Below are 26,779 nucleotides of genomic sequence, written 5' to 3' on the forward strand. Positions count from 1 at the left end.
ACCGCTAGTGGAACAGGTAGGATCCCACTGCTTGACAAGATGAAAGGGAAAGGCTAAAATCTACGACTGCTGAAACTAAGTTGAAGTAGTGCTGGTTCTTCAATATATGTTAGTAATACAACATCTTTATTTATATCCTAAATTTTGTAGGATCAGATTAGGCGCTACATGCAACCCATTCACTTTTTTTGTGGTTGCTAGATTCCTCCAAGGGGTGAAGCTAAAAATCGAGACTCCTTTTTTGCATTTTTGAGGAAACTTAAGAGGACCAATTGATAGTTTAAGTCTTGCAGATACTTTTTATTCATTTTGTTTGATAGAACTGATCAATAGCCCTGATTACTTGTATAGAACAGTCTCAACATGTCACAAAAAAATCTCAAAAGACTTTCAGCCATTCGAAGTCATGCAATTGCCTTTTGCAAAAGCATCTTTGGGATAACCGATACAGAAGGAATACAACATGGAACCAGATCACAGAAGTAAGTGAGCATGGAAATGTGAAATACTAATACAGCAAAAGGTGAAAAATAAAAAAAAGGTTTTAATGTTTGTTTCATTTAAAATATATTAGCACTTGAACACTTTTCATCAAATTGATTCTTTCAAGGACGCAATAACTGGCTTTGATGGCAGGAGTAAACAACTTACTAAAAAGTTCCTCAAGGCTGAACATAACTTAACCAGAACTTCTGTTCTTGGAAATAAATGGAAAAGCACTACTTTCTCTATTTGAATAAAATATATGAATATAATATGAGCACTGGGCAATTAAGAACTACTATCCTAACCTATAGCTTCAATAAAATATCTTAATTTTATAGATTTTCAAATATATGATTTAACAACTTTTGGTGAAACTAGATAGTAGACAGGAACTTCATCAGATGCTAGTGAATGTTTCTTTGAGGAAAGGAATGGTACTGCCAGATTTGGAAGAAATGGGAAAACTTATCAAAAGACCATGCTCTAACCCAGCCATTATAGACAACTATTACCTAGCTCCAATCTTTTAACAATTGTTGAGAAGCTGCTAGATAAAGCATTTTGTCAGTCAAGGTTTAGGCATGAAGACAGAATGCAATTCCCACTGGTTCCTGTTAAAGATGACCAGACATAATCCTGCCTACTTATACAGTATAGCTTCAACATGTCACACAAAACCTGGGGCAGCTCTTCAGTCATCAGAAATTATTCATTTAGATGGGGAGTGCTCCTCTTTATGCTGCTTTATCTCTCAGTGGCAAATAATCCTATCAATCAGTGATCCTATAACTTCCTCAGCATCTCCTGCTTTTTAATATCTACATGAAACCACTGGAAGAGGTTATCTGCTGGTTCAGAGAGACATACCATCAGTATGTAGATAATACCCCGCTGTACATTTCTACCCCAGGACAAGTAGGAGATGCTATGGAAGTCTTGTCCTTGTGTTTGCAAGCTGTGAGGGACTGGAAGACAGGCTTAGCATTAATCCCAGCAAGATGGAAGTTGTGTTTGTTCAGAAGGCCTCTAATTCCAGAATTGCTCCATCACTAGCTCTGATCAGGATGCGTTTCCCCTGAAAGAACAACTTTACAATTTACAGGGTCTCCCTGAACTTTAAGGTCCTGTTGAAATTGCAAGAGGAGGCCATAATCAGGACACTCTTTGGCCAGCTGCAGCTGGTGTCCCAGTTGGAGCCTTTTCTGGACCTGAGGCTCTAGCAACAACTACTTATATACTCCTGGTTGGATTAATACACCCCACTCTTCATGAGGCAGTCACTAAAGACAAGTCAGAAGTTATGGTTGATACAAAATACAGTTGCAAGCACTAGAATAACCAGTATTTGCAGGAACTACATTGATTACTTGTTGGCTTCCAGGTCAAATTGAAGGTCTTAGTCATTCTCTATTACTACTCTTTATTGTCAGTAAAAAATATTGATCCAAACAGATTTTGTCTACTCCATATAGCCAATACAGCAGGCTGAGGATTCTCTCCTTCAAAATAAGATGGAAGATTAAATAAATATGACTTTGTGATAAAAGTCCCTTCTGCAACAACTTTAGGATTGCCCTTAACTTGCTAGCACTTAGTGGTGGGATTCAATTTTTTTTACTACCGGTTCTGTGGGTGTGGCAAGAGAAGAATACTGTAAAATGTCCAGTCAGAGGCGGTATTTGCCAGTTCTCCAAACTACCAGCTACCGGTTCTCCAGAACTGGTCAGAACCTGCTAAATATCACCTCTGCTAGCATTCTCAAAAGCTGTGAAGACTCTGCTTTTTCAGTAAGTGTTTGCTATGGAGGAGATAACAATTGAGGCAACTGCTTAAGGAGAATATTTAGTCTGGCTGTGTGAGCTTTGTATTGATTTTTTCTTGTTGCTGTTCTGAAGTATAAATTGCCTACAATTTTTGAAGTAAGCAATATATAAATTCACAGATAAATACAAAAGCAAATAATGTATTTTATTTTCTGAATCAATTAATATTAAATGATTGGTTTTAATTTGTTAATTTATAATTATGCTTCTAATACTATAATAGTTTGTTTAGAGTATAACAATTTTAGGAAATGATTTAGAAACAACAATCCACTTGTTTCAGTTATCTGGAGGGAAAAACAGCCAGCTCTTTAGTTCACAAGAGCACCATTAGGATGAACAATTGTTTGTCTTAATAAATTGAAAGCTAAATTATTTTGTAAGGTAAAACTAATCCAATTGCTAAAATTAAAGTTTTACTATTTGCCATTTCAATAAATCTTGTTAAAGAAATCTCTGTCCCAAGTGTACAATGGAGCCTACAGTGGCGCAGTGGTTAGAGTGCAGTACTGCAAGCGACTTCTGCTGCAGCCAGTTGCCTGCAATTTGGCAGTTGAAATCTCACCAGGCTCAAGGTTGACTCAGCCTTCCATCCTTCGAGGTGGTAAAATTAGAACCCAGATTGTTGGGAGCAATATGCTGATTCTATAAACTGCTTAGAGAGGGCTGTAAAGCACTATAAAACGGTATACAAGTCTACGTGCTATTGCTATAACAGGAAAGGCGTATGACTAGAGACTTTAAATACCTTATATTTTTATTTAACTTGAATTTCAATGTTTAACATCTTAAAAATGTTAAGTCCTTCTCCAGCACACCTGACATGAGTATCTGATATATTTTAAACCTATAGAAATATACACGGATAAGTTATAAAAGCAACTTAAACATTTTTTAAACTAAGCTATTTGGTTGAATTTTTATCTTACTCAGAAACATAAATTCAGTCCATGGTCCAAAAAGATGTAAACAGCAATAGCAATTTGCACATATTCCCACTCTAAATGATTAGTATGAGCAAGGCAGAGATGTGCCAGAGCCAACTCACTAAAGCCAATTGTTACATTTTGGGGAATGTTGTGAATCAGTTGAGAACAGACCTTTCAACAGTTGTTTGGTGGCTTGTGCTTTGTATATTTATCAGAACACCACTGGAGAAAGGTACTATAGATATCAAAACTTGCATACTTGAAGCCAAGTATGGCCAAGAGGGAAAGGGCCCTCTTGGTCATTTTCTCTGAGAAATTTACAGAATGGGATATATTTTGACTAAAATTAGGATCCGAGAATGTGGCTTAAGGATATTATGAAGTCTCACTCTAGTTCGCAACCATGCTATTCCTGAATATAATTCAGTGATCTCTTTTTCATTTAATTTACAATTTAATTAAAATGTTTATGATACTGGATGAAGCAGAAATGTTAACTGCAGACAAAATTACTGAGCAATTTATAAAAAGAAACCATTTCTTCAGGGAATAACCAATCAATTCCCAGTGTATCATAATAAACTACACTATTCATATATTATTCTTTATTAACTTATATTGCTCCAAACCATTGTAAGATTATTTTAGCAATAGTTATGAAGGCTGGAAATTGTTTAGTTTTTTTTTTTTTAAATCAAATGAGAAAGATCACTTTGTAGTAGAATTAGTGTTGAATAAAAATGGTTGTACTCAGACCAAAGCAAAATAATATGTACGATTACAATGTAAAAAAGAAATTGAAAGGGTAAAGAAAAACAGACAGCAACTCAAAACATCTGAAGATTACAGATATAGATTAAAAAACTGAGTTCAAAATAAATTCTTAAAAGTTATTGTTGAGACTGTTTCTTTACCAACTCATAATGAAAATATCATAACCTACCCTTTACAGTGTCAGTTAAAATAGTTGTTTTGCACGCTAAAGAACAGTTTAAAACAGCAGAACTTTTGGAATGCCCTATCACTACTAATGTAATTGACTAAACTCAAAAATAACTACAGAACTGAAATCTAGGTTGTCAATATTTTTTGCACCTTTCTGTTACTCCTTAGGCAATTCTTTTATTCATAACAGCAAACACAAACATGCCAACAAGCATACGAAGCAACAGATTGCCAACTTCACATTTTATATGTAACAGGTTCTCTACCATGGTGGTGGTGGTGGTGGGAAACAGAAGATATGCATTGGATAAACACAAATATGAATAGAGGAATTAATAAGGACAGCCCTTTATACTTCAGGACAAAATGTATATCTATTATTAATACACATTTACATAGGATTGGTGCATAGATGTCTTGCTCAACATATTGCCATACTGAGCACAGAAAAGTAGGAAGCAAGTAAATCTGTTTATGTAATTACTATGGTGTTATTAAGAAATCTGATTCAAGTACTATTCGTACCTGTTTCCCCATCTCCGCTCTCCATTTTTACAGGTTTACTGGTTTCTGACGGAGTATTCATTCTTGAGTCTGCATCAGAAATAAACAACAAAGAAAAAAAGAGTGATTAGGAGAAAAAAGTCCTACTGACTCTATATTTATGACTGTGGTAATCATGACATTTTTATTAATCAGTCTGCAGTACACTGCTAAATTTGCATTCACACGTATATTGAAAGAAAACCAGGGCAAAAAAATCCCCCATCACTACAAACTTTTAAATAGTTTACTATTAAAAAGAACTACTGGAATAAGAATTATCTGTTTCATTGTTACAATTAATTATTTTATTAATAATTATTAATTATTTTAGCAATAAATAAAAATATTGGCTAAACAAGTAGCCTTCACTGATATTTTGTTTCATTGGCATTTTCTACTGAGTTTTATTTAAAATTCGTTTTACTGAAATTCTTATACAACTTCCCAAAGTTTTTTTACCTTTCCTTCCACTGTAACTCTCTCAGTGGCAATCACATTTCTTGTACTGATGCAGATACATCTTCTGAGAAGTTCCCATGATATACGTAAGCTATCATTGTGCAATTGTATTACTATGATAACTTGAATGTGATGACACATCCCGGAATTTATTTCTAAGAAATCCTTTTCTAACATTGCAATCTCCCCAATATTGACACTGTGCAATAGTAATACAACAAACATTACCACTTAATAACAATACAATATTTACATGTTGTGCTGATAGTAGGAGAGTTCTATATATTTCTAGGAGTAAAAAAAAAAATCAAGAAAATAAAACCGAATAGTTCTGACATTTAAATGATGCAACAAAAATCTAAATCATAAAAACAACTTTGAACCTATTTCAAGTACTATCATTCATTATATCCTAGATTTAACTTTGTTCCATGACTTCCCAGTTATGAACAGACTTTTTTCTGCAAGCAAACTGATTTCTGTTAGAATTGCATGAAACAATGATATTGTAGCCAATCATTATAAAATACCATCCATTCATCTTGTCAGTTATGGCACATTTAGGGTTTTTATTACTACAATCCAGATAATTATTCTAGAACATTAGGAAAATAAACAAAAACTACTTGTTTTTTGTACCTTTATTAATGTACTAAATCTTCATGAACTTAAATTGTTCTGTAAAAATTGATAGTGAGGGAATATCCCTGGTACAAGAAGTCTTGTGTTTATTTCTGTTGTAATTTTCCCCCACATCTATTCACAGCCATCATTATCCTGGGTAGAAAGAACAGCTGTCCATTTCTGAAAGCAATGGGGTAAATTGTCACTCAACCTGGGAATTATAAATCAGAAGACAGGAGTAATATCTGGATTTGAATGCCTACTTGAATTGTTACTCTGCTTGAATGACATGCTCCTAAAATGGAGTTTTAGTAAAGTGATAGGCCCAACGGTGTCAGTAAGTAACATATACTGTCAAGTTCAAATAATCAACAAATCTTGTACAACAGATACCTGGGTATGTTCTCAGACTTCTATAAAAGTTTACAATCAAAAACTAGAAACAGTTAACCGCTAGGAGAGTTCTCAGAGTGCTTTTTTAGGACAATATATAGTTTTTATTTATAAGTAAAGACTGCATTAAAATTGCAGTAAAAATTGCCAAAGGCAAAAATCAAATCCTCCAAACCTGTGAAACAAAATAATTTACTTACTTATCACATGCACAAAGAAATCTTGAGAAAACAATAAGTAATATATAAATATTAACTTAGGCAAAGACTCATTTTTCATAAGATAAAAAATGAAATGGGAGAAAAATCCATGTGTAACTTGAAAAATGAAGCTTTGGAAACCTGACTACATTATATTCCAGATTATCAATGTATTTTCTTGCCATTATATAAATTACTTCAAATTCCAAACTTGAAAATGACGATTCCATGAAGTTGTTTGTTTCAATGCAGCATTAAACAAAACCCTCTTATATGAATACTTTCAGGTTTTCAAAAACAGATTTTTAAACTAACACTTTGGCCTGGTTCCAACAGTAACATTTCGTTGGCAAATTCCATTCTGCCATTACTTATTTTTATACTCCAGGCATCCCCCAAATTTTCTCTAAAGGCTAGAAGGCAATTTGGGAGCAAAATTGGGTTATGCATGCAAGATGGCGGTGAAGACAAGAATAGGAAATTCTACTGCTCATTTTCAATGTAAACTTAAATTATTATGTTATATACCAATTAACAGATTTCAGAACACAATATTTTGTTCCTCTTTTAATACAGCATGGGAAAAATGCAGTTTGAACATTAAAGACAAATTTTTTCCAATTTAGTTTCAATCAAAGTACACGAGACTGGTATAATAAATTTAAATAAATAATTATAAAGCTTGGGCTATCATTCTTAGTATGAAAATGACATGCTGTGTAAGTATATACGAATGTGTGTTTGATGTGTGTCTGTAGATTATGTTATATCCTAGTTTATCACCCTAGTTTTATCACTTTCTTCTTTGTCACAGGTGATTATCTCAGCAGCTACTGCTTCACCAATAATGAAACTTTACTTTTGCATCATGCATGCAGTTATCTGAATAATATGAAACAGAGCCAGATCATATAGTAACAGTCAGTATGCAAAATCATGGTAAAAATGATGGTAAAGTACTGTCCATTGTGAAACTAATCCATTCATATAAAAGACCAGTTTCCTCATGTTTACATGGCCTAAAAATCAAAAATGTTTTATATATTACACACACACACACACACACACACTGCAGTATGTCTTATTTACAAGGACTCAATTTTCAAAAATGATTTTTCTATCTCCACCAATTATAAATACATTTGTACAACAGAAAATTCTATGCCTGTTCTGAAAGTTTAATTAATTTATTAGACTGCATCAAACACAAACACACACACACAGAAAAAGAGAGGGGGGGGGGAGGGAGGGAGGGGAAGAGAGAGGGGGGGAGAGAGAGGGACAGAAAAATTGTGCGTGTTAGGCATAAACATGTTGAAACAAATATAATATTTTGATTTCAATATAATGGAAACATGTTTAATGGGATGTATTACCATAATAGTATAAAATGATCATGAAGAGGAAGAAATTATGTACTTCAAAATGAGAGGATGCCCTTGCTGTCGCATTATCTAGAACTTAGTTGAAAGAAGACAGATAATCCCTTATGCCTTATTACAAGACTGCTGTAATGAATTTACAACCACATGATACAGTGACACTAAGTAGCTCAAGAGAACTTCAAAAGCAAACAGAACCTCCGTGAACTACTTGTGAACTCCCAGAGGTATCTGGCTCACCAATATAAAAAGAAAATTCAGAAAGAATTGGAATCCTGCTATAATCCACAAGACGAGTCTTAATTTAAAGGTGAATGCAAAGGTATTAGACAAATGCTTTTTTAATGTCAATTTGTGGTTCTAAGGCACCATAATTTGGATAGAACATGGTAAACAAACTCACATTTTTAACTTTTCATTTCTCTTTTTCATAAAATGCAGCAAATCTAATATTTTATTATGGCACTAAAACAATTTTGTATTCTAAAGTGAGTCTAATTTAAAGGTGAATGCAAAAGTACTAGACAGATGTATTTTTAATAGGTGTGACTATAAGGCACCATAATTTGGATAGCACATGGTAGAACAAATTCACATTTTTAACTATGTGTTGTTGTTTTTCATAAAATGCAGCAAATCTAATGTTTTACTATGGCACTAAAACAATTCTGTATTCTAAAGTAAACATATTCTAATGAAGCAAGGACAGAGAATAACAGGTGCAGTACTGAAGTCATATGCTAATTAACTTCTAGATTCATTCTTAGTACTATTCTGACAGATCTCTAATACTCGGAAGTTAGCCAACCACATAATTGTTAACATTTCAAAACAAATAAGAAGGGGCATGGAGGGGATGGTCTGCTAACACTAAAGTCTATATATACAGCTAATGTTCATTATTATTCTCAGATACAGTTATCAAAATTAATTCATCTAATTCACAAAATTTCAAAAGGCCAGATGAAAATCCCTTGAATACAACTGAAGTGAAAACCATGGTGGAAAATGAATCCAGATATGAAGAGTTTGAAATAATCATTCTAAAACAGTTCAATCTGTGCTGTTTTTATTTAAAAGTAATTAAATACTTTTTCATAAATTTAAAAATGCTAAATATTAAGTCCTGGAGGTAGAAAATCCTATTAACTTTAAATATATATATTTAAAGAAAATAAAAACATTCATTTAATAGAAATTAAATTAGGAGATAATGTTAGTAGCTAAACAGTTGGTATCAAAAGCAATGGTTGCTAGTAATGTTTGCTTGCTTTAAATAGTGAAGTGTGACTTCAGTTCAGAAATATACACATACAAATAAAATATAAGATGAACTGATGAAGCTACAATGAATGACATTATTCTCCTAACACCCTAGAATAGATACAGTATTATATACAAGTAAGCAAATTCTTATTTCTGTCAAAAGACAAATGTTTTAAAATTTAAAATTCTGTAAGCTTCCATTCTTGACAGTCATGAGCAACTCCATTTCTCCAATGTTGAAGAGTAAGATTCTCTGGAAGAAAAATGAAGAACGGGGAAGGCGTTTGCTACTGAATCACTGACAGATTTCAACATTTCAAATGCATCCCCCAATTCTACATATGCAATTAAGTCTGTATATTTAGTCAATTTTAACAACCGCTATTTCCATATTACATGCTTGCAAGAAGTCAGTGAAACTGATACCCACCTAAAACATAGTCGCTGCAGTCCAGCATTGTTGTGCAATCTTCTGTAGATTTAGGTAGTCCAAGGAAAGAAAAAAATACTTTCTAATATAAAAGGCATATACTACTATTCTTAAAAGAAGGAAGGGGGGGGTCAGGAGTAGGAAAAAGTACAACTTCAGTTACACCATAGCAATCTTCAGCTGAACAGAGAAACTTCAGTTGCTCTGTGGACTTTTAGTGTCTCCTACTAGCTGTGTCTGACATTGTCAAGGCGACTGAAGCATGAAAAGTTCCCCCTTTTTTTTTAATAAAATAGAAACAAAGATTGCAGCTGGCAGTTTCCATAATGAAGCTTAATCAGTATGCGCCTGATTAGGGCCTTATGCAAATCTCCCCTCGTTAGCACAGCAGCCAGCACTTTGAAGTCCATGAACAATTCATTTGCAGAGTACACTGAAAGCACTCCCTGCATAATTTAAATCATGATATAAATATTTATCAGCTCATTTACATATTAATTGGCAGTGCATGAAGGGAAAAATTATCTTCCAAGTGCCAGCATAATAATTAGGGAACAAAATGAAATTTCTTCCAATAGCTTTGCTTCTCAGACCTAACTTGAGCACAGTACCATGGAGAAATAGGGAAGGGGAAGACATAAGAACAATCTCTCAAAATGCCACATACAAATTAAAAACAACCCCACAGACTTAAGCATCTTTAATCTTATTCCTCCTAGCAACAATTAGTTTTGTAATAAGAGAGATTTGGAAAAGCTCTCTTCACCATCTAAATAACCCTCCCCTTCCACCCCCATTAGCAAGTTAGAAGATGAACACAATTTACCTAACTATAACCTGTGCATTTATGTGGTATTTTCTAAATAAGTCCTGCAAAAGAACAAAATCTTACAGAGAAAAGCAACACAAATCTACTCATGTTAGTTGCTTTATAAAGGCAGTCAACACTGACAGATATGACAAGCAATATTTGCCACCTCCCCAATATGCCTTAAAAGCTGTTCCCTAAATGTATTTATTTGCAACTGCAAAAGTAAATATTTATATTCCTAAGATGTCTAATTTTATTAAAATCGAATAAAAACCATACTCTCAAAAACTAGCTTAAGAAAAAATTACTTAATGACACAAGTTTTAAAAAAGAACTATAGCACATAAATTGGCTTCTTCTCTTTCTCTATTCTTTTATGTTGCCGCAAAATGTGCTCTAGATGAGATTTGAAGGAAACAAGGAATCTGTAGGAAGAGAAAGGGATCTGTTCCACCACTTGTTTTGATCAGCATTAGATACAGCCTATTACTGCAGCTTAATTGGATTTGTCCATAATCCACCATTTATTCAACCTTTCATAATGAAGAGAGCTATTAACTACTGGATAGTTTTGTTTTGTTTCAATATGAAGGAAAATAAAATTTTCAAACGAGCTGTTTTACATTCATAATAGCCGAGGACTTTTATGCAAATCACAATGAGAATCTTTTCAGCTAAAAATTAAGTAATGGTATTTTTACTGATTCATTTCAATCAGAAACCTGCAGATAAATAATTAGCTGATTAATTCAAACCTACCCAGCGTGTATGAATAAATGTATTTTGCACAGGTAATAATTATATCTTTATCCATACAGGTAGTCCTCGAGTTACGAATGTAATGGAGCCTGCCAATTACATTTGTAACCTGAGGATTCGTAGGAGTGAATCACGTTAACGCATTTGCTAATCGCAAGAGGTATCTCAGTGAGGAAGGCCATGGGAGGCCTAGTGCTTTCCCCGACTCACTGAGATATTTCCTGCTTCCCCATCATCATGCCCGACTGGGTCACTTACCTTGCATAGATCTCAATGATCAATGGAGCTGTCTCCTTTCCAGCCTCTCTACTATGGTTTTGCCTTCAGCAAAGGCTTGCCGAGGCCTACAGGAATGAGGTATTGTTTCCCTATATGCTCTGTCATTTTGCAAAAACTTTGTTGATGAGAAGGGCGCCTGAGAGGGGCACACACATCCTTCTGGACTTCCATTCTTGCTGGCAAAGACCTTTCCTCAAGTCCTTTGCAAATAAGAATGGAGTCTGGAACAGCCGGGTGCGTCCCTCCAGGCATCTGTTTTCCTAGGCAAAAGACTAGAGGAAAGGCTTTTGTTGACAAGAATGGAGGCACAGAGGTATGTGTGCGCCCCTCCTGGCTCCATTCTTATCGCCAAAGGACTTGAGGAAAGGCCTTTGCTGACTAGAATGGAGGCACAGAGAGATGTGTATGCCCTCCGGGGCTCCGTTCTCATCAGCAAAGGACTTGAGGAAAGGCCTTTGCCGATCAGAACAGAGGCCTGGAGAGACACATGGGCTACTGATCTTGTGGTACTTTAGGCCTTCATTCTCTGTAAACCCACTAAAGACCTGAACCACTGAACAGGCCAAGAAACTGTAGGCTTGCTAGATCTTCCCAAGGTGAGTATCCATAGGCCTAATGCCTGTAGAGGGGGCAGGGAGAGGCAGAGCAAATGTTACATAGTCTCTGCGGTCATTTGTAAGTGTGAACAACTGTTGTGGTGCTGCAACATTTGTGATTTTGGGACTGTCATAACTACTTGGGGGGTTATGTCATAACTTTGAAGGGTCACTAAGTGAACCATCATAACTTGGGGATTACCTATATTAGTTCCTATGGCTGCATATGACTATATGAAGTAACCACAAAAAGTTACAGCTAATAGGATCTTGCAACTCATGGAAAATACACCTATCTTATGAGAATCTAAATATAAAATACTTTTGCTCTGTAAGTGATAAGTCAGACATACTGAAGCTATATTTTTTATTTAATTAAACGGGACCATCTTTTTCAACTATTAAGTTTTTCAATCAAAATAAAATAACTAAAACACTACTGTAGGAAAAGCATTATCTCTTTAATTTTTTTTAAGAAATAAAAATAAATAAAACCAGGAATTTGTGTCTGTTTCAACCCAAAGCTGTGTCTGTTTCAACCCTAAGCATTATTTTGGTAGCATGTGGTATTAAGCATAATGTACAACTCCCTTTTTTGGCATTATAATGGAGAATGTTCTTTTATAACCTTTTGGCCAGCCAGATTTGCTGGCATAGTTTGGTTAGTCTCCTTACTGATTCTTTTTCTGTTGCTTGGCATATTTCAGTGGGTTCATCAGTTCTATTGCATCAGTATTCGGAAAGGGAATTAGCTAAATCTAATTTATACCAACACCATTCACTGTACCTTTCCATACATTTCTATCCTTGCAAACCACCTTTGCGTCTATATCCATACATTGCTTCACACTCTTTTTGTTCTTTGAATCTCACCTCTTTTAGGATCTCAACACCACCATTCTACAATTTTCTCAGTCTTTCCATTCTTAGTCCATTCACTCTTCTTACAATAGGTTTGTTTTGCAATTCAATTCTTATTCACCCTATGCAACAAATAACCCCAAAATTTGTTCATACAGGCCACTCACTTTTGTATTCAGTCCACACTTATTCACATTCCCTTAGTCTTGACTCTACCTCTTCTTGTTTTTACCACACACATTTCTTAAGTAACTCATTCCTGTTGCATTCAATTTATTTTTATGCTTTTCCTGGCATATCCAACTTTCAAATTCAGATATTAAAGTTAAGCAAAAGTACATTCTCATTCATTGCCATTTTTACTTCTTTTGGCATTTGTTCCTCACAACAAACCTCTTGCCACTTAATTTAATATTAGACTATAATTTTAAAAAACAAATTAAAATTAATTAAAAAATTAATTTAATGTCTGTGGAGGGATTTTGAACTCCATGCATGTTGGATTTTAGCTGCCAAGGTTCAAGTAGGCATGGAGCTCCTTGTCCTTTCAGGGCACTCTATGGACATGGGAAGAGGGATTTTGGATTGCCTTCATGCATGAATTTTGGCTGCTAATCTCAAGAAAGCACAGAACTGGGCACCATTCTCTCTCTACATCTGTGGAGTTCTCTGCAGAGACTCAGAGAGAGGGATTTTTTGGCTATTGACATCTAAGCAGGCACAAAATGACATGGACCTCCTTCATCCAGGCCCCATAGATGAAAGAGAGTCCTCTCAGCATGCAATAGCAGTTTGCAAAATTACCTGCCATCTTCCATATGACTTACTGGAGATAGCAAATGGCAATCCTGTGATCGCAGAGTGCTTAGCACCCAGTTGTAAGTGCAAACAGATTGCTGCCAAGCACCCAGATTGCAATCATGTGACCTGGGTAAAAAGTAAAGATTTCCTCTTTCGAGTTGTGTCTGACTCAGGGGACAGTGCTCATCTCCGTTTCTTACCTGAGGCAGCCAGCATTGTCCAAAAACATTTCCATGCACATGTGGACAGCATGATTATACACCGAGAACATGGAATGTTGTTACCTTCTCATCTAAGTGGTACCTATTTATCTACTCACATTTGCATGCTTTCAAACTGCAGGATTGACAGGACCTGGGGCAAGTAATGGGAGCCGATTCCATCGCATGTTGTGTTTGAAAATTAGGCAAAAGTTTTCCAGCTGACAAGCATTTTTAACTGAGCCACTGCAGCCAGATCGCAATCATGTGATCTCTGGGAGGGTGGTGCAACATTTTGCAACAGTTGGTAGTGCTTTACAGGCCACAAAGCACCCTTTCAGAAGCCTTCATAATTTCAAATGGTTGTTAAGTCGTAAGTTAATATGTGAGGATTCTATACAACAATTTTCAGATTTATGTTCATTATTACATCCCATCATTTGTTGCAAATCATTAAATTTCTTGGCCAAGTATTATTGGCATACACAGTATTATTTGCATACTAAAGTCCGCAAATGTTCATAGCTCCAGCAAAAGCAATACACCTTTTTCCTTTAATACCATATTTTTTGGACTATAAGACACAGTAGACCATAAGACACACCTATATTTAGAGGAGGAAAACAAGGAAAAATAGTTTTTTGCTTCCGTGTGTCCCGTTTTTGCCCTTCCCAGCACCCAGAAGCACTCTGCAGGCCTCTCAAACCCTCCGTGCTACCCGTTTTTCTTATAGAGCGAATACGGCCTGTTTTTGGCCTCCCAAACCCTCTATTCTCCCATTTTTGCCCTCCCCGGCGTCCAGAAACACTCTGCAGGCCAAAAATGGGCCCGTTTTTGGCCTCTGAAGGCTTCCCCGGGCCCGTTTTTGGCCTGCAGAGTGCTTCTGGATACCGCAGAGGGCAAAAACATGAGGCGTGGAGGGTTCAAGAGACCAACAACAGGCCGTATTTGCTCTATAAGATGCAAAGATGACACCTCACAATTTTATCTTACTTCGTGTTCAGTTTTGAATCATTCAACAAACATTCCATTTATTGGCACTACATTTATTTTATCACATTCAGCAATTTTTCTTTATATTCGTGCAAAACATTATTTGATTCAGCATTATTCACTTTTATCATATTGGTTCTTTAAGTTGACAAATGTACAATAAAAAAGAAAGTAAAACTTACTTTCTCAAATCCATATTTTTTGATGAATATAAAAACCTTGTCTACATATATAGTATTGAGCATGTGGTATGGTGCGCTTTTCAAATTGTGGTCATTGTCACCTTGTTTGTTAGATCAGGTGACACAACTACTTCTAAGCAAACCATATCCATATTTCTCTGTTAAATCATCTATATCCAAACCTTATCATTTCTTACAGCATTTACTCACAGTTCACTGATTTTGCTTGTTTTCTGAGTTGTTTGTGGAATCCAAAGCATGTTTGAAGTTTCTTTCTCTTGAGCACTATCTCCGTGCGTCCTCCTTGCATGAAAACTGAATCAAAAACTGGGCATGCTCAGTAGGAAGAGGCAGGAGTAAGCATTTGACTCAGTCTCCAAGCAAGGAAGCAAAGACAATCCACACTTTGGATTCTCTAACCAGTACAACTGAGAACATTTGTTTCAATTCCACTTTGATATACCACTATCCTTCCCATATCAATATCTAAAATATTCCTTCCAGGGTTTCAATTTTGTTTCAACCGATACTTTCACACTTTTGTTTTTAATTCTATTCATTCCATTGGAGGGTTCTTGTTATTCACTTCCAAATAATTGGTTAATTCCATCAAAATTATTCTGAATGTTCTAGGTTTTCCTGCTCTCTTTGATTACCCCTTAAAGGTATCTTTTCTTTCTACATTATTCAATATGAATTTAATATGTTGACATCAGTTGCAATCAAGTGACTCTTGAGGATTCAAAGTATTTAAATAAAATCTACATGATAAGGAAATAAGATAACATTCCAAAAAACAATCAAACTGGATATCCTAACCTTAGAATCTTCAGAATGGCATCTGTCATTCTCTTTTTTGCAGCAATCAAAAAAAAATGTACATACTTTTTTTCACATCATATTTCATATTTTCATATTTCCCATTAATGTTCTTCTATATATTCTGTGGAATTCTTTAATATGTAAGTAGTCCTTGACTGACTTCCTGTAACCGTTCATGTAATTACTGTTCTAAGTTACAATGGCCATAACAACTTTCAGGAGATTGTTGAGATTGTCACTGTTATGAGCACAAAGGTGGTCAAAAGAAAACCGCAGTCCCAGCAAATATAAACAGAGATACAGTTTTGGGCATAGAATAATGGTTTCCACACACACAACTGGATCACTGATGAGCCACAATCCTGTTCTCAATGAAGAATTCCAGAACTGATTTACTGAAGCATAGTAGGAACCCTACCTGAGAGCAGAAGTCTTGTCAAAGCAAGTTTGAAAGTTTTGTTTGCGAAGCGGGCATCAGTTAATTTATTAATTTAGGTGCAATACTATATGTCCAGTTTGTTTCATTATTTTCCTTTTCTTCCTTATCTATTCTGTTCTTTTTACCAAATTCCACTCCAGATATGACCAAAATAATAGTCTGTCCCATATTTGGCATCACTTATCTCTCTTGAATTCATTTTTCATCCTTCCTCGATTATATTAATCTTTCATCATAATCAAATCAAGCAAGCTTTCTGATACATTCTTTTGGTGGGTTTACATATGAATATACTTAAGATTAAAACATTAAAACTAGCACTGAGGATGTTACCTAGGTGGATAACAAAATGTCTGCAAGAAAACAGCCAAATTCAGAGAGCACCAATGACTCCAACATTTCGTTTCAAGCAAATACTATCAAGTAGCAGCCATCATTGTCATTCATTCTGTCAGATCAAAGAATGAATGATATAAGACATACTCTTATGTCACAATCTATTCCTATACCTAATAGAATATATTTCTTTTGTCTGGATTGTATTTATTCAGCCAAAACTCATCTCTGGTCTTTCCTTTCACCTATGGATTTCTTTTGCATTGCACTGCCGTTGTCCCAGGTAGGTCCTTTTGCCTTGTTTTGCTTTCTTCACAGACGTCTATTCATTATAAATGCCTATGTAACACTTAGAATTAAATAAATATGTGAAAGTTAAAAAAAAGATCCAAATTAAGTTTCCTAAACTGCTTGAGACCTTTTGCACATATAAGAGTTAGTTTAGGAATCTACAGGAAAGAGAGAAACTTGCTGAAAAATAACTTCTTTCTAGGAGAGAAATGCCTATTAAAATAATGTTAACTATTGGATACCTCCAAAGTTTTTTTTATCATTTAGTTTGAAAAATTAAAGAAGAGGAAAAAGGAACTAAATACTTATTTAGCTTCATGCCTAGGTGCTAAATGGCAATAGACAATAAATATGCCCTACATGATCTTTGTACACATAAACCACATAAACTTTGTATTGTAGGTTAACAGAATTTGTAACAAACTATTCAGCATTATTCAGTGCAATTCTTTAATCACAATTCTTTCCTTGATGTTTTTTCTCTTCACACTATTGAGAGGATACGGTTGTCACATCCCAACTTCCCCAAGCCAGAATAATTTACATATTATGCAAAATAGCAGTGCTAATCATGCAAATAAGACATGTAAATTAGCATGCCTAGTTTCTATAATTCCCATTTGGCAATTCATTTTCAGTTTCACCAAATTCTGGAAATAGCAAGACTAGCTGCAATGTCAATTTTCTTACTGTTCCAATATCTGTCAAAAATAAGTGTCTTTTTTCAGTACTCTTATTGCTCATTTCCAAAGCCAAAGCAATTGTGAAAAATAAGGTTGTTCTTTTAACCTTTTTAATCCTGTTATAACAGTATAGAGGCCATACTTTACCAATCTTTATCTTCTAAATCAGTATTAAAGCCTAATTTAAGATTAGCACTTACTCACTTTTCTATAGAAGAGAATATATAGTATGTAGTTAATAAAAGCAATTCAAAATAAAATTGTTGCTGGAACTTTGTACTTTGGTATGGCCCAAGGGCTAATCAATAAAGACTTATTATTATTATTATTATAGTATGTAGTTGAGGGTTGAATTGGGGAGTTCTTGGTCCTGAGTGTGTTGTTTGCTTATACACAAGATCTTGACTTGTCAGTATCAGGATGTTTTTTCCTTGGTAGTTCCTTGATTAGGATATTGTTTTCTGCTTATTTGTCTGGTATTAATATCTGCTTATCTGGATATTGGTTGCTGGAAGAGGTGTGTTCTGGTCTTGTTTCCTTTTTTAAATTCTGTCTTGAATGGCATATAAACGTAGTTCATTGGTAGGCGCCCATTGATTTGTCTGAATGCCAAGCTTCCAGGAATTCCCTAGTATTTTTTAATTTTGCTTGATCCATAATGCTCTGTTTCCTAACTAAAACTATGATTGAGCCTGTCTGTTGTTGTGCCTTCTGACTGCTAGTTGGTGTTCATGGATGCACTTTATTAATCTTCTGCCTATCAGCCTTACAGAGTGGCTGTTATACTGTATGTATATGATGACTCCTGTTTTTTCTTTTTCAGCCACTGGTGTACTTAAGAAATTTTGGAGGATTTTAGCTAATTTTTGTGCTACTGAGATGCTAGGTAGTTATAATAGTCTATTAGTTATTTCTGATATGTTTTTGGTGTATAGCAGTGTTATTCTTTCCATAGCTTTATGTTGGTTGTGCTCTACTGGGCAGAGTGGTCAGACGTTTTTGATAAAGTTCCATGAGTACCCATTTTGTTGGAAGATGTTCTTGAACAGATGTTGAAAATATCTTGAAAATATGTTCAACAGATGGTCTATTTCCTTTTTTCTGGTGTTCTGGTTGTTGTACTGTGTTTGTACTTGTCTGATAGACAAGCAAATAACTAAGCTCCTAGAGCACCAAGGACTCCAGAGCCCATTTTTCCAACCTGGTTTCCTTACAAAATGTTTTGATTTACAGCTTCCTTCATCTCAGCTAGTCAGGCTGGTTAGTTGGGTGTATGCTGCACAATTATTTTGTTTTAGAATGAAGGCCTGGAACATGCATATTTTATCCTTGATCAAATGAACCAACTTTGTATATCTTCACTTTTCTTTTAAAGATCTTAATCTTTAATCCCTTTAAATACCAGAATATTTTTTTTTTCATTTTCTCTTTGTCTCTCCTCAAAAATTCCTTCATACGTTTAACATATCTCTTTGGTAAATCCAAAATAAAAGAAGTTATCCAAACGTCTCTATGGTTTGTTATTTCTATGTGTCTTTTAATTAACATTGGTTGGTTTCATTTGTAAGTCCAGTGTAACATCTCTGACTGGGAAAAGAAAAGTGGAGGGGACCTCTGAATCAGCAAACACATGTATATCTTGGCTTAACAACGGATATATGAATAAGTCAACTTCTCACATTTCTTTTACAAAATTTGTAAGAACTAAAATGCTCATTTTTCTTTCACTTTTTAAGCTTTTGTTAACACAAGATTAAATTTGTGAAGAATGAGTGGTTTTCTCCCCATAAAAGTAATTCCCATCACATCACCAATTCTACAATGGTGAAATGAATTTGCTTAATAAAAGGAAAGATACAGGAGAATGCAAAGCGTAATCAAAATTGTACCAACATCTACTACCATGATATCTACAAAATTCCAAGAACGGATGAGTCTGCCAAAAACTCTGATGAATAAGAAATAGCTTTTGTTGTCCAAACTGGAGGCATCAAAATGACAATCCATTTTTGGCAACCCACTAGCTAATCTAAGCTCCCCTTTTCTTCTTTTGAAATTTCCTCAACTTAAATTGAATGCAAATAAGCCAGGTGTGGTCCCTAGAACAGTTAATCAGCAGCTAAGTCCCTACTGAGTTCCCATGGCAACATACACAGCTGGCACCAAAGCAGAGGTTGTAGTTGCCTCAGATTGCTTAGAAAGTTTGAACACTTATTGAATGAAATGTCAATTATAGTATCTTCTCACAAGGACATTTTTTAAAGAAATCTGTACTTCTTTGACTAATGGACAAAATAATACAAGGGACATGCTGCTAGGTTCACTGTTCACAGTCTGACAATAAAAAGTAATCACCTGTTACTTGCAGAAGAACAAGAGTTTTCAAGAAAGAGAGCAGCATCAGCTCTCACAGAAATAAAAGAACAGACAATACAATTTATATTTTATGTAACAACTTATGCATAAATGAAATTACAAGTAATTAAAATGTTTAATAACCTTTACATTTTTCAGAATTTTTAGACATCATTTTCCCTTTTTTATTGATTATAAGATAAATAATAAATATCATTTACAAACAAATCAGAGCTTAATAGATAAGAGGCGCGTACCATTTTCTTAATGCAGTACAATGAAAGAAACTATTTCATAGAATTTATATTCAATTTTTATACAATTCTCTGATGCTTTACATCAGAGGAGCAAGGAATAGGGCTACAGGCAAAAGACATAAGTAAAGTATTTTCAAGTTACTTTAAAAAGTAGAACATCATTTGAAAAGAGGAACTATTGGCAGACGGGATCTGGCAAGAGTCAAGACCCAACTTCACTGCAACCACAAATTGCTCCTCAGTATCAGCTCTTGAAATCCTATTATTTGTTTGTAGAGGAATATGCAGTTCTTTCCAGTGGATTAGAAAAGTCTCAAGCCAAATGTAAACCTGTGATTTTACATGTAGAATAGAATAGAATAGAATAGAATAGAATAGAATAGAATTCTTTATTGGCCAAGTGTGATTGGGCACACAAGGAATTTGTCTTGGTGCAAATGCTCTCAGAGTACATAAAAGAAAATATACATTCAACGAGTCAAGATTAACAAGGTACAACACTTAATAATAGTCATAGGGTACAATAAGCAATCAAATCATAACAAGATATTTTTTTTATTATTCAACTTCAATGTTGGTAGATATTATGAACTTCTAAATACATACTTTAAATGTTCTATGTGCTCTAATATTTGCTGTTTTGGAAGCTTTCTTCCAAGCAGGTGTTGCTGTTTAAACTTATAGTTCTAAATCATGTTTGGCACACCTTCTCTCCTCATTACCCACCACTCAAATGTAAAACTGTGACTTTCAATCAAATTGTTTGAAACAGACCAGGTGGAAGAAGAGGAAGCCAAATGGAACAAAGATCAGGTGGATCTGAAAGGACAATAAGAACTGAGCCAGGTCCTTCAAGCAAAATACAGAGTGGAAGTTAGCCAGGAGACAATTAAACAGGGAACTCACTAATGTAGAACTGAACAGCAGATGGCCAGAGTCTTTGGGCTCAAAGCCAACAATGGTTGATACATTCAAGCCCAGACCTGCTATGGATGATAAGCAGCATATGACCAACTAGGGAAAGGTAACCAAGCCAAGAATTTGCCTAATGGATGACATCAAGAAATCTAGCTGTTGTATCATCACTTTTAAATTTTATTATTTTCTGGTCTTGTTTCTTCACAGATGGGATATAGTTGCTAAGAGCCAAATACTGTCACAGGGCAGAAGCTATACTGCTTCATATTTACATTATTTTTAGTTTCAAAATTCCCAGAGTTATGAGTTGTTTAAGCAGATGTTAGCTAAAACATTTCAAATCTTTTAATGTTATGGATTCATCCTTTCTAATATTAAACTTGACTCTCAGAACTAATTAGCTATAGGTTTTCAAAGCCTTCCTGATATGAAAGCCCACAAACAAGGTATTATTACTGAACTTAGGATTTCTAATGCAAAATTCTATTAAATTACCCATTTCATGCTACTTAAAATGCCTTTCATTATATAATATGCTTCAGTATTTTGTTGCTCTTCCCTTCTTGCAATAGAGTCTCTCTGGATAATATGAACCTTTACTAAAATATTTTATACTACTAGGAGTAATTATAGGTGTACAATTTTAAAAACTACCTTCACCAGAGGTTGAATTACTTTAGTGCCACTTAATTATCTTTCCAACTGCTTTTAATACAGAAAGATATGACATATGTTTGGAAGACCCACATTCTTTGAAATCATTTATAGTACCAAAGATCCTTATCCCACATAGCATGGTCTCTTTCTGGAATACCTAAAGAAATATTACAGTGCTTTGTGATATTATAAGATTATAAGTATAATTATTGTAATTCAACCAAATTGACAAAAATACCTATGCTGATATTTGAAAATCTATCCAAATATGGAAACAGGACTAGCTTACTAGAATTTCAGAGGTCAGCCTTGATGTTACTGGTGTGTTTTTTCACTGATAGTCCCCAAGGACTATTTATTGCAGATACTGTAGCATAAAGGGATAAAATGAGGGCAGATGGCAAACATATCAGAAAGACCAAATGAAACAGCCAGAATGAGTGACTGCATCAAAAACCAAAATCTGAACGAACACAGGATTCATTAAATGAGAGAGGAACAACAAGGGTTAAGAGCAAGTGTATCAACTCAACTATTGGGTTTGGATTTATAAGGATCTTTCTAAGTTCATGGAATATGCTATACTGGATTGCACAGAAGAAAGGTGTGCCATCCACAAAACCATTGTTGGGACTACACCTGCAATCCTTGGCTTACAGTAGAAATTATGGTGAAAATTTAGTAAGAAGGTCATCCAATTTGTAATGCTTACAGAGTGGCTGTTATACTGTATGTTGTAGATGACTCCTGTTTTTTCTTTTTCAGCCACTGGTGTACTTAAGAAATTTTGGAGGATTTTAGCTAATTTTTGTGCTACTGAGATGCTAGGTAGTTATAATAGTCTATTAGTTATTTCTGATATGTTTTTGTTGTATAGCAGTGTTATTCTTTCCATAGCTTTATGTTGGTTGTGCTCTACTGGGCAGAGTGGTCAGACGTTTTTGATAAAGTTCCATGAGTACCCATTTTGTTGGAAGATATTCTTGAACAGATGTTGAAAATATCTTGAAAATATGTTCAACAGATGGTCTATTTCCTTTTTTCTGGTGTTCTGGTTGTTGTACTGTGTTTGTACTTGTCTGATAGACAAGCAAATAACTAAGCTCCTAGAGCACCAAGGGCTCCAGAGCCCATTTTTCCAACCTGGTTTCCTTACAAAATGTTTTGATTTACAGCTTCCTTCATCTCAGCTAGTCAGGCTGGTTAGTTGGGTGTATGCTGCACAATTATTTTGTTTTAGAATGAAGGCCTGGAACATGCATATTTTATCCTTGATCAAATGAACCAACTTTGTATATCTTCACTTTTCTTTTAAAGATCTTAATCTTTAATCCCTTTAAATACCAGAATATTTTTTTTTCATTTCTCTTTGTCTCTCCTCAAAAATTCCTTCATACGTTTAACACATCTCTTTGGTAAATCCAAAATAAAAGAAGTTATTCAAACGTCTCCATGGTTTGTTATTTCTATGTGTCTTTTAATTAAGACATTGGTTGGTTTCATTTGTAAGTCCAGTGTAACATCTCTGACTGGGAAAAGAAGAGTGGAGGGGACCTCTGAATCAGCAAACACATGTATATCTTGGCTTAACAACGGATATATGAATAAGTCAACTTCTCACATTTCTTTTACAAAATTTGTAAGAACTAAAATGCTCATTTTTCTTTCACTTTTTAAGCTTTTGTTAACACAAGATTAAATTTATGAAGAATGAGTGGTTTTCTCCCCATAAAAGTAATTCCCATCACATCATCAATTCTACAATGGTGAAATGAATTTGCTTAATAAAAGGAAAGATACAGGAGAATGCAAAGCGTAATCAAAATTGTACCAACATCTACTACCATGATATCTACAAAATTCCAAGAACGGATGAGTCTGCCAAAAACTCTGATGAATAAGAAATAGCTTTTGTTGTCCAAACTGGAGGCATCAAAATGACAATCCATTTTTGGCAACCCACTAGCTAATCTAAGCTCCCCTTTTCTTCTTTTGAAATTTCCTCAACTTAAATTGAATGCAAATAAGCCAGGTGTGGTCCCTAGAACAGTTAATCAGCAGCTAAGTCCCTACTGAGTTCCCATGGCAACATACACAGCTGGCACCAAAGCAGAGGTTGTAGTTGCCTCAGATTGCTTAGAAAGTTTGAACACTTATTGAATGAAATGTCAATTATAGTATCTTCTCACAAGGACATTTTTTAAAGAAATCTGTACTTCTTTGACTAATGGACAAAATAATACAAGGGACATGCTACTAGGTTCACTGTTCACAGTCTGACAATAAAAAGTAATCACCTGTTACTTGCAGAAGAACAAGAGTTTTCAAGAAAGAGAGCAGCATCAGCTCTCACAGAAATAAAAGGACAGACAATACAATTTATATTTTATGTAACAACTTATGCATAAATGAAATTACAAGTAATTAAAATGTTTAATAACCTTTACATTTTTCAGAATTTTTAGACATCATTTTCCCTTTTTTATTGATTATAAGATAAATAATAAATATCATTTACAAACAAATCAGAGCTTAATAGATAAGAGGCGCGTACCATTTTCTTAATGCAGTACAATGAAAGAAACTATTTCATAGAATTTATATTCAATTTTTATACAATTCTCTGATGCTTTACATCAGAGGAGCAAGGAATAGGGCTACAGGCAAAAGACATAAGTAAAGTATTTTCAAGTTACTTTAAAAAGTAGAACATCATTTGAAAAGAGGAACTATTGGCAGACGGGATCTGGCAAGAGTCAAGACCCAACTTCACTGCAACCACAAATTGCTCCTCACTATCAGCTCTTGAAATCCTATTATTTGTTTGTAGAGGAATATGCAGTTCTTTCCAGTGGATTAGAAAAGTCTCAAGCCAAATGTAAACCTGTGATTTTACATGTAGAATAGAATAGAATAGAATAGAATAGAATAGAATAGAATAGAATAGAATAGAATAGAATAGAATTCTTTATTGGCCAAATGTGATTGGGCACACAAGGAATTGTCTTGGTGCAAATGCTCTCAGAGTACATAAAAGAAAATATACATTCAACGAGTCAAGATTAACAAGGTACAACACTTAATAATAGTCATAGGGTACAATAAGCAATCAAATCATAACAAGATATTTTTTTTATTATTCAACTTCAATGTTGGTAGATATTATGAACTTCTAAATACATACTTTAAATGTTCTATGTGCTCTAATATTTGCTGTTTTGGAAGCTTTCTTCCAAGCAGGTGTTGCTGTTTAAACTTATAGTTCTAAATCATGTTTGGCACACCTTCTCTCCTCATTACCCACCACTCAAATGTAAAACTGTGACTTTCAATCAAATTGTTTGAAACAGACCAGGTGGAAGAAGAGGAAGCCAAATGGAACAAAGATCAGGTGGATCTGAAAGGACAATAAGAACTGAGCCAGGTCCTTCAAGCAAAATACAGAGTGGAAGTTAGCCAGGAGACAATTAAACAGGGAACTCACTAATGTAGAACTGAACAGCAGATGGCCAGAGTCTTTGGGCTCAAAGCCAACAATGGTTGATACATTCAAGCCCAGACCTGCTATGGATGATAAGCAGCATATGACCAACTAGGGAAAGGTAACCAAGCCAAGAATTTGCCTAATGGATGACATCAAGAAATCTAGCTGTTGTATCATCACTTTTAAATTTTATTATTTTCTGGTCTTGTTTCTTCACAGATGGGATATAGTTGCTAAGAGCCAAATACTGTCACAGGGCAGAAGCTATACTGCTTCATATTTACATTATTTTTAGTTTCAAAATTCCCAGAGTTATGAGTTGTTTAAGCAGATGTTAGCTAAAACATTTCAAATCTTTTAATGTTATGGATTCATCCTTTCTAATATTAAACTTGACTCTCAGAACTAATTAGCTATAGGTTTTCAAAGCCTTCCTGATATGAAAGCCCACAAACAAGGTATTATTACTGAACTTAGGATTTCTAATGCAAAATTCTATTAAATTACCCATTTCATGCTACTTAAAATGCCTTTCATTATATAATATGCTTCAGTATTTTGTTGCTCTTCCCTTCTTGCAATAGAGTCTCTCTGGATAATATGAACCTTTACTAAAATATTTTATACTACTAGGAGTAATTATAGGTGTACAATTTTAAAAACTACCTTCACCAGAGGTTGAATTACTTTAGTGCCACTTAATTATCTTTCCAACTGCTTTTAATACAGAAAGATATGACATATGTTTGGAAGACCCACATTCTTTGAAATCATTTATAGTACCAAAGATCCTTATCCCACATAGCATGGTCTCTTTCTGGAATACCTAAAGAAATATTACAGTGCTTTGTGATATTATAAGATTATAAGTATAATTATTGTAATTCAACCAAATTGACAAAAATACCTATGCTGATATTTGAAAATCTATCCAAATATGGAAACAGGACTAGCTTACTAGAATTTCAGAGGTCAGCCTTGATGTTACTGGTGTGTTTTTTCACTGATAGTCCCCAAGGACTATTTATTGCAGATACTGTAGCATAAAGGGATAAAATGAGGGCAGATGGCAAGCATATCAGAAAGACCAAATGAAACAGCCAGAATGAGTGACTGCATCAAAAACCAAAATCTGAACGAACACAGGATTCATTAAATGAGAGGAACAACAAGGGTTAAGAGCAAGTGTATCAACTCAACTATTGGGTTTGATTTATAAGGATCTTTCTAAGTTCATGGAATGGCATATGCTATACGGATTGCACAGAAGAAAGGTGTGCCATCCACAAAACCATTGTTGGGACTACACCTGCAATCCTTGGCTTACAGTAGAAATTATGGTGAAAATTTAGTAAGAAGGTCATCCAATTTGTAATGCCTGTTCCTTCTATTACGGTAGTTTAGATTATTTATCCATCTAGCCAAAATTTACCTGATTTCATAATAATCTCTAGGGCTTTAGAAGAGATTGTTTCACATTATTTTAGTTCGCATGGAAAAAGGCTGGAATTTATTTTATTTGTTTAAGAATCAAATATGTGCAGCATCTGTTCCTGAGCACTGATATACAAT

At 34.6% G+C, this 26,779-nt stretch overlaps 1 protein-coding gene across 12 annotated transcripts in view; it reads right to left on the reverse strand.

The window, feature by feature from the left end:
• The window catches only part of POU2F1 (POU class 2 homeobox 1), a 98,593-nt gene that overhangs the window by 38,836 nt on the left and 32,978 nt on the right, over positions 1-26,779 (reverse strand). For 7 of the 12 annotated variants that reach the window (XM_087966604.1, XM_087966603.1, XM_087966602.1 and 4 more), the window contains exon 2: positions 4,709-4,777. In XM_087966604.1, the coding sequence (XP_087822730.1) occupies positions 4,709-4,777 (69 nt within the window). Of the gene's footprint in view, positions 1-4,708; positions 4,778-5,827; positions 6,323-9,483; positions 9,882-26,779 lie in introns of those variants that run through there. The other 5 variants (XM_087966601.1, XM_087966599.1, XM_087966597.1 and 2 more) reach the window with 4 other exon arrangements.

The sequence above is a fragment of the Notechis scutatus genome, chromosome 5, assembly GCF_049901735.1.
Source record: "Notechis scutatus isolate UNSWTSFEM ecotype Mainland chromosome 5, rNotScu1.2, whole genome shotgun sequence".
Taxonomy (NCBI): domain Eukaryota; kingdom Metazoa; phylum Chordata; class Lepidosauria; order Squamata; family Elapidae; genus Notechis; species Notechis scutatus.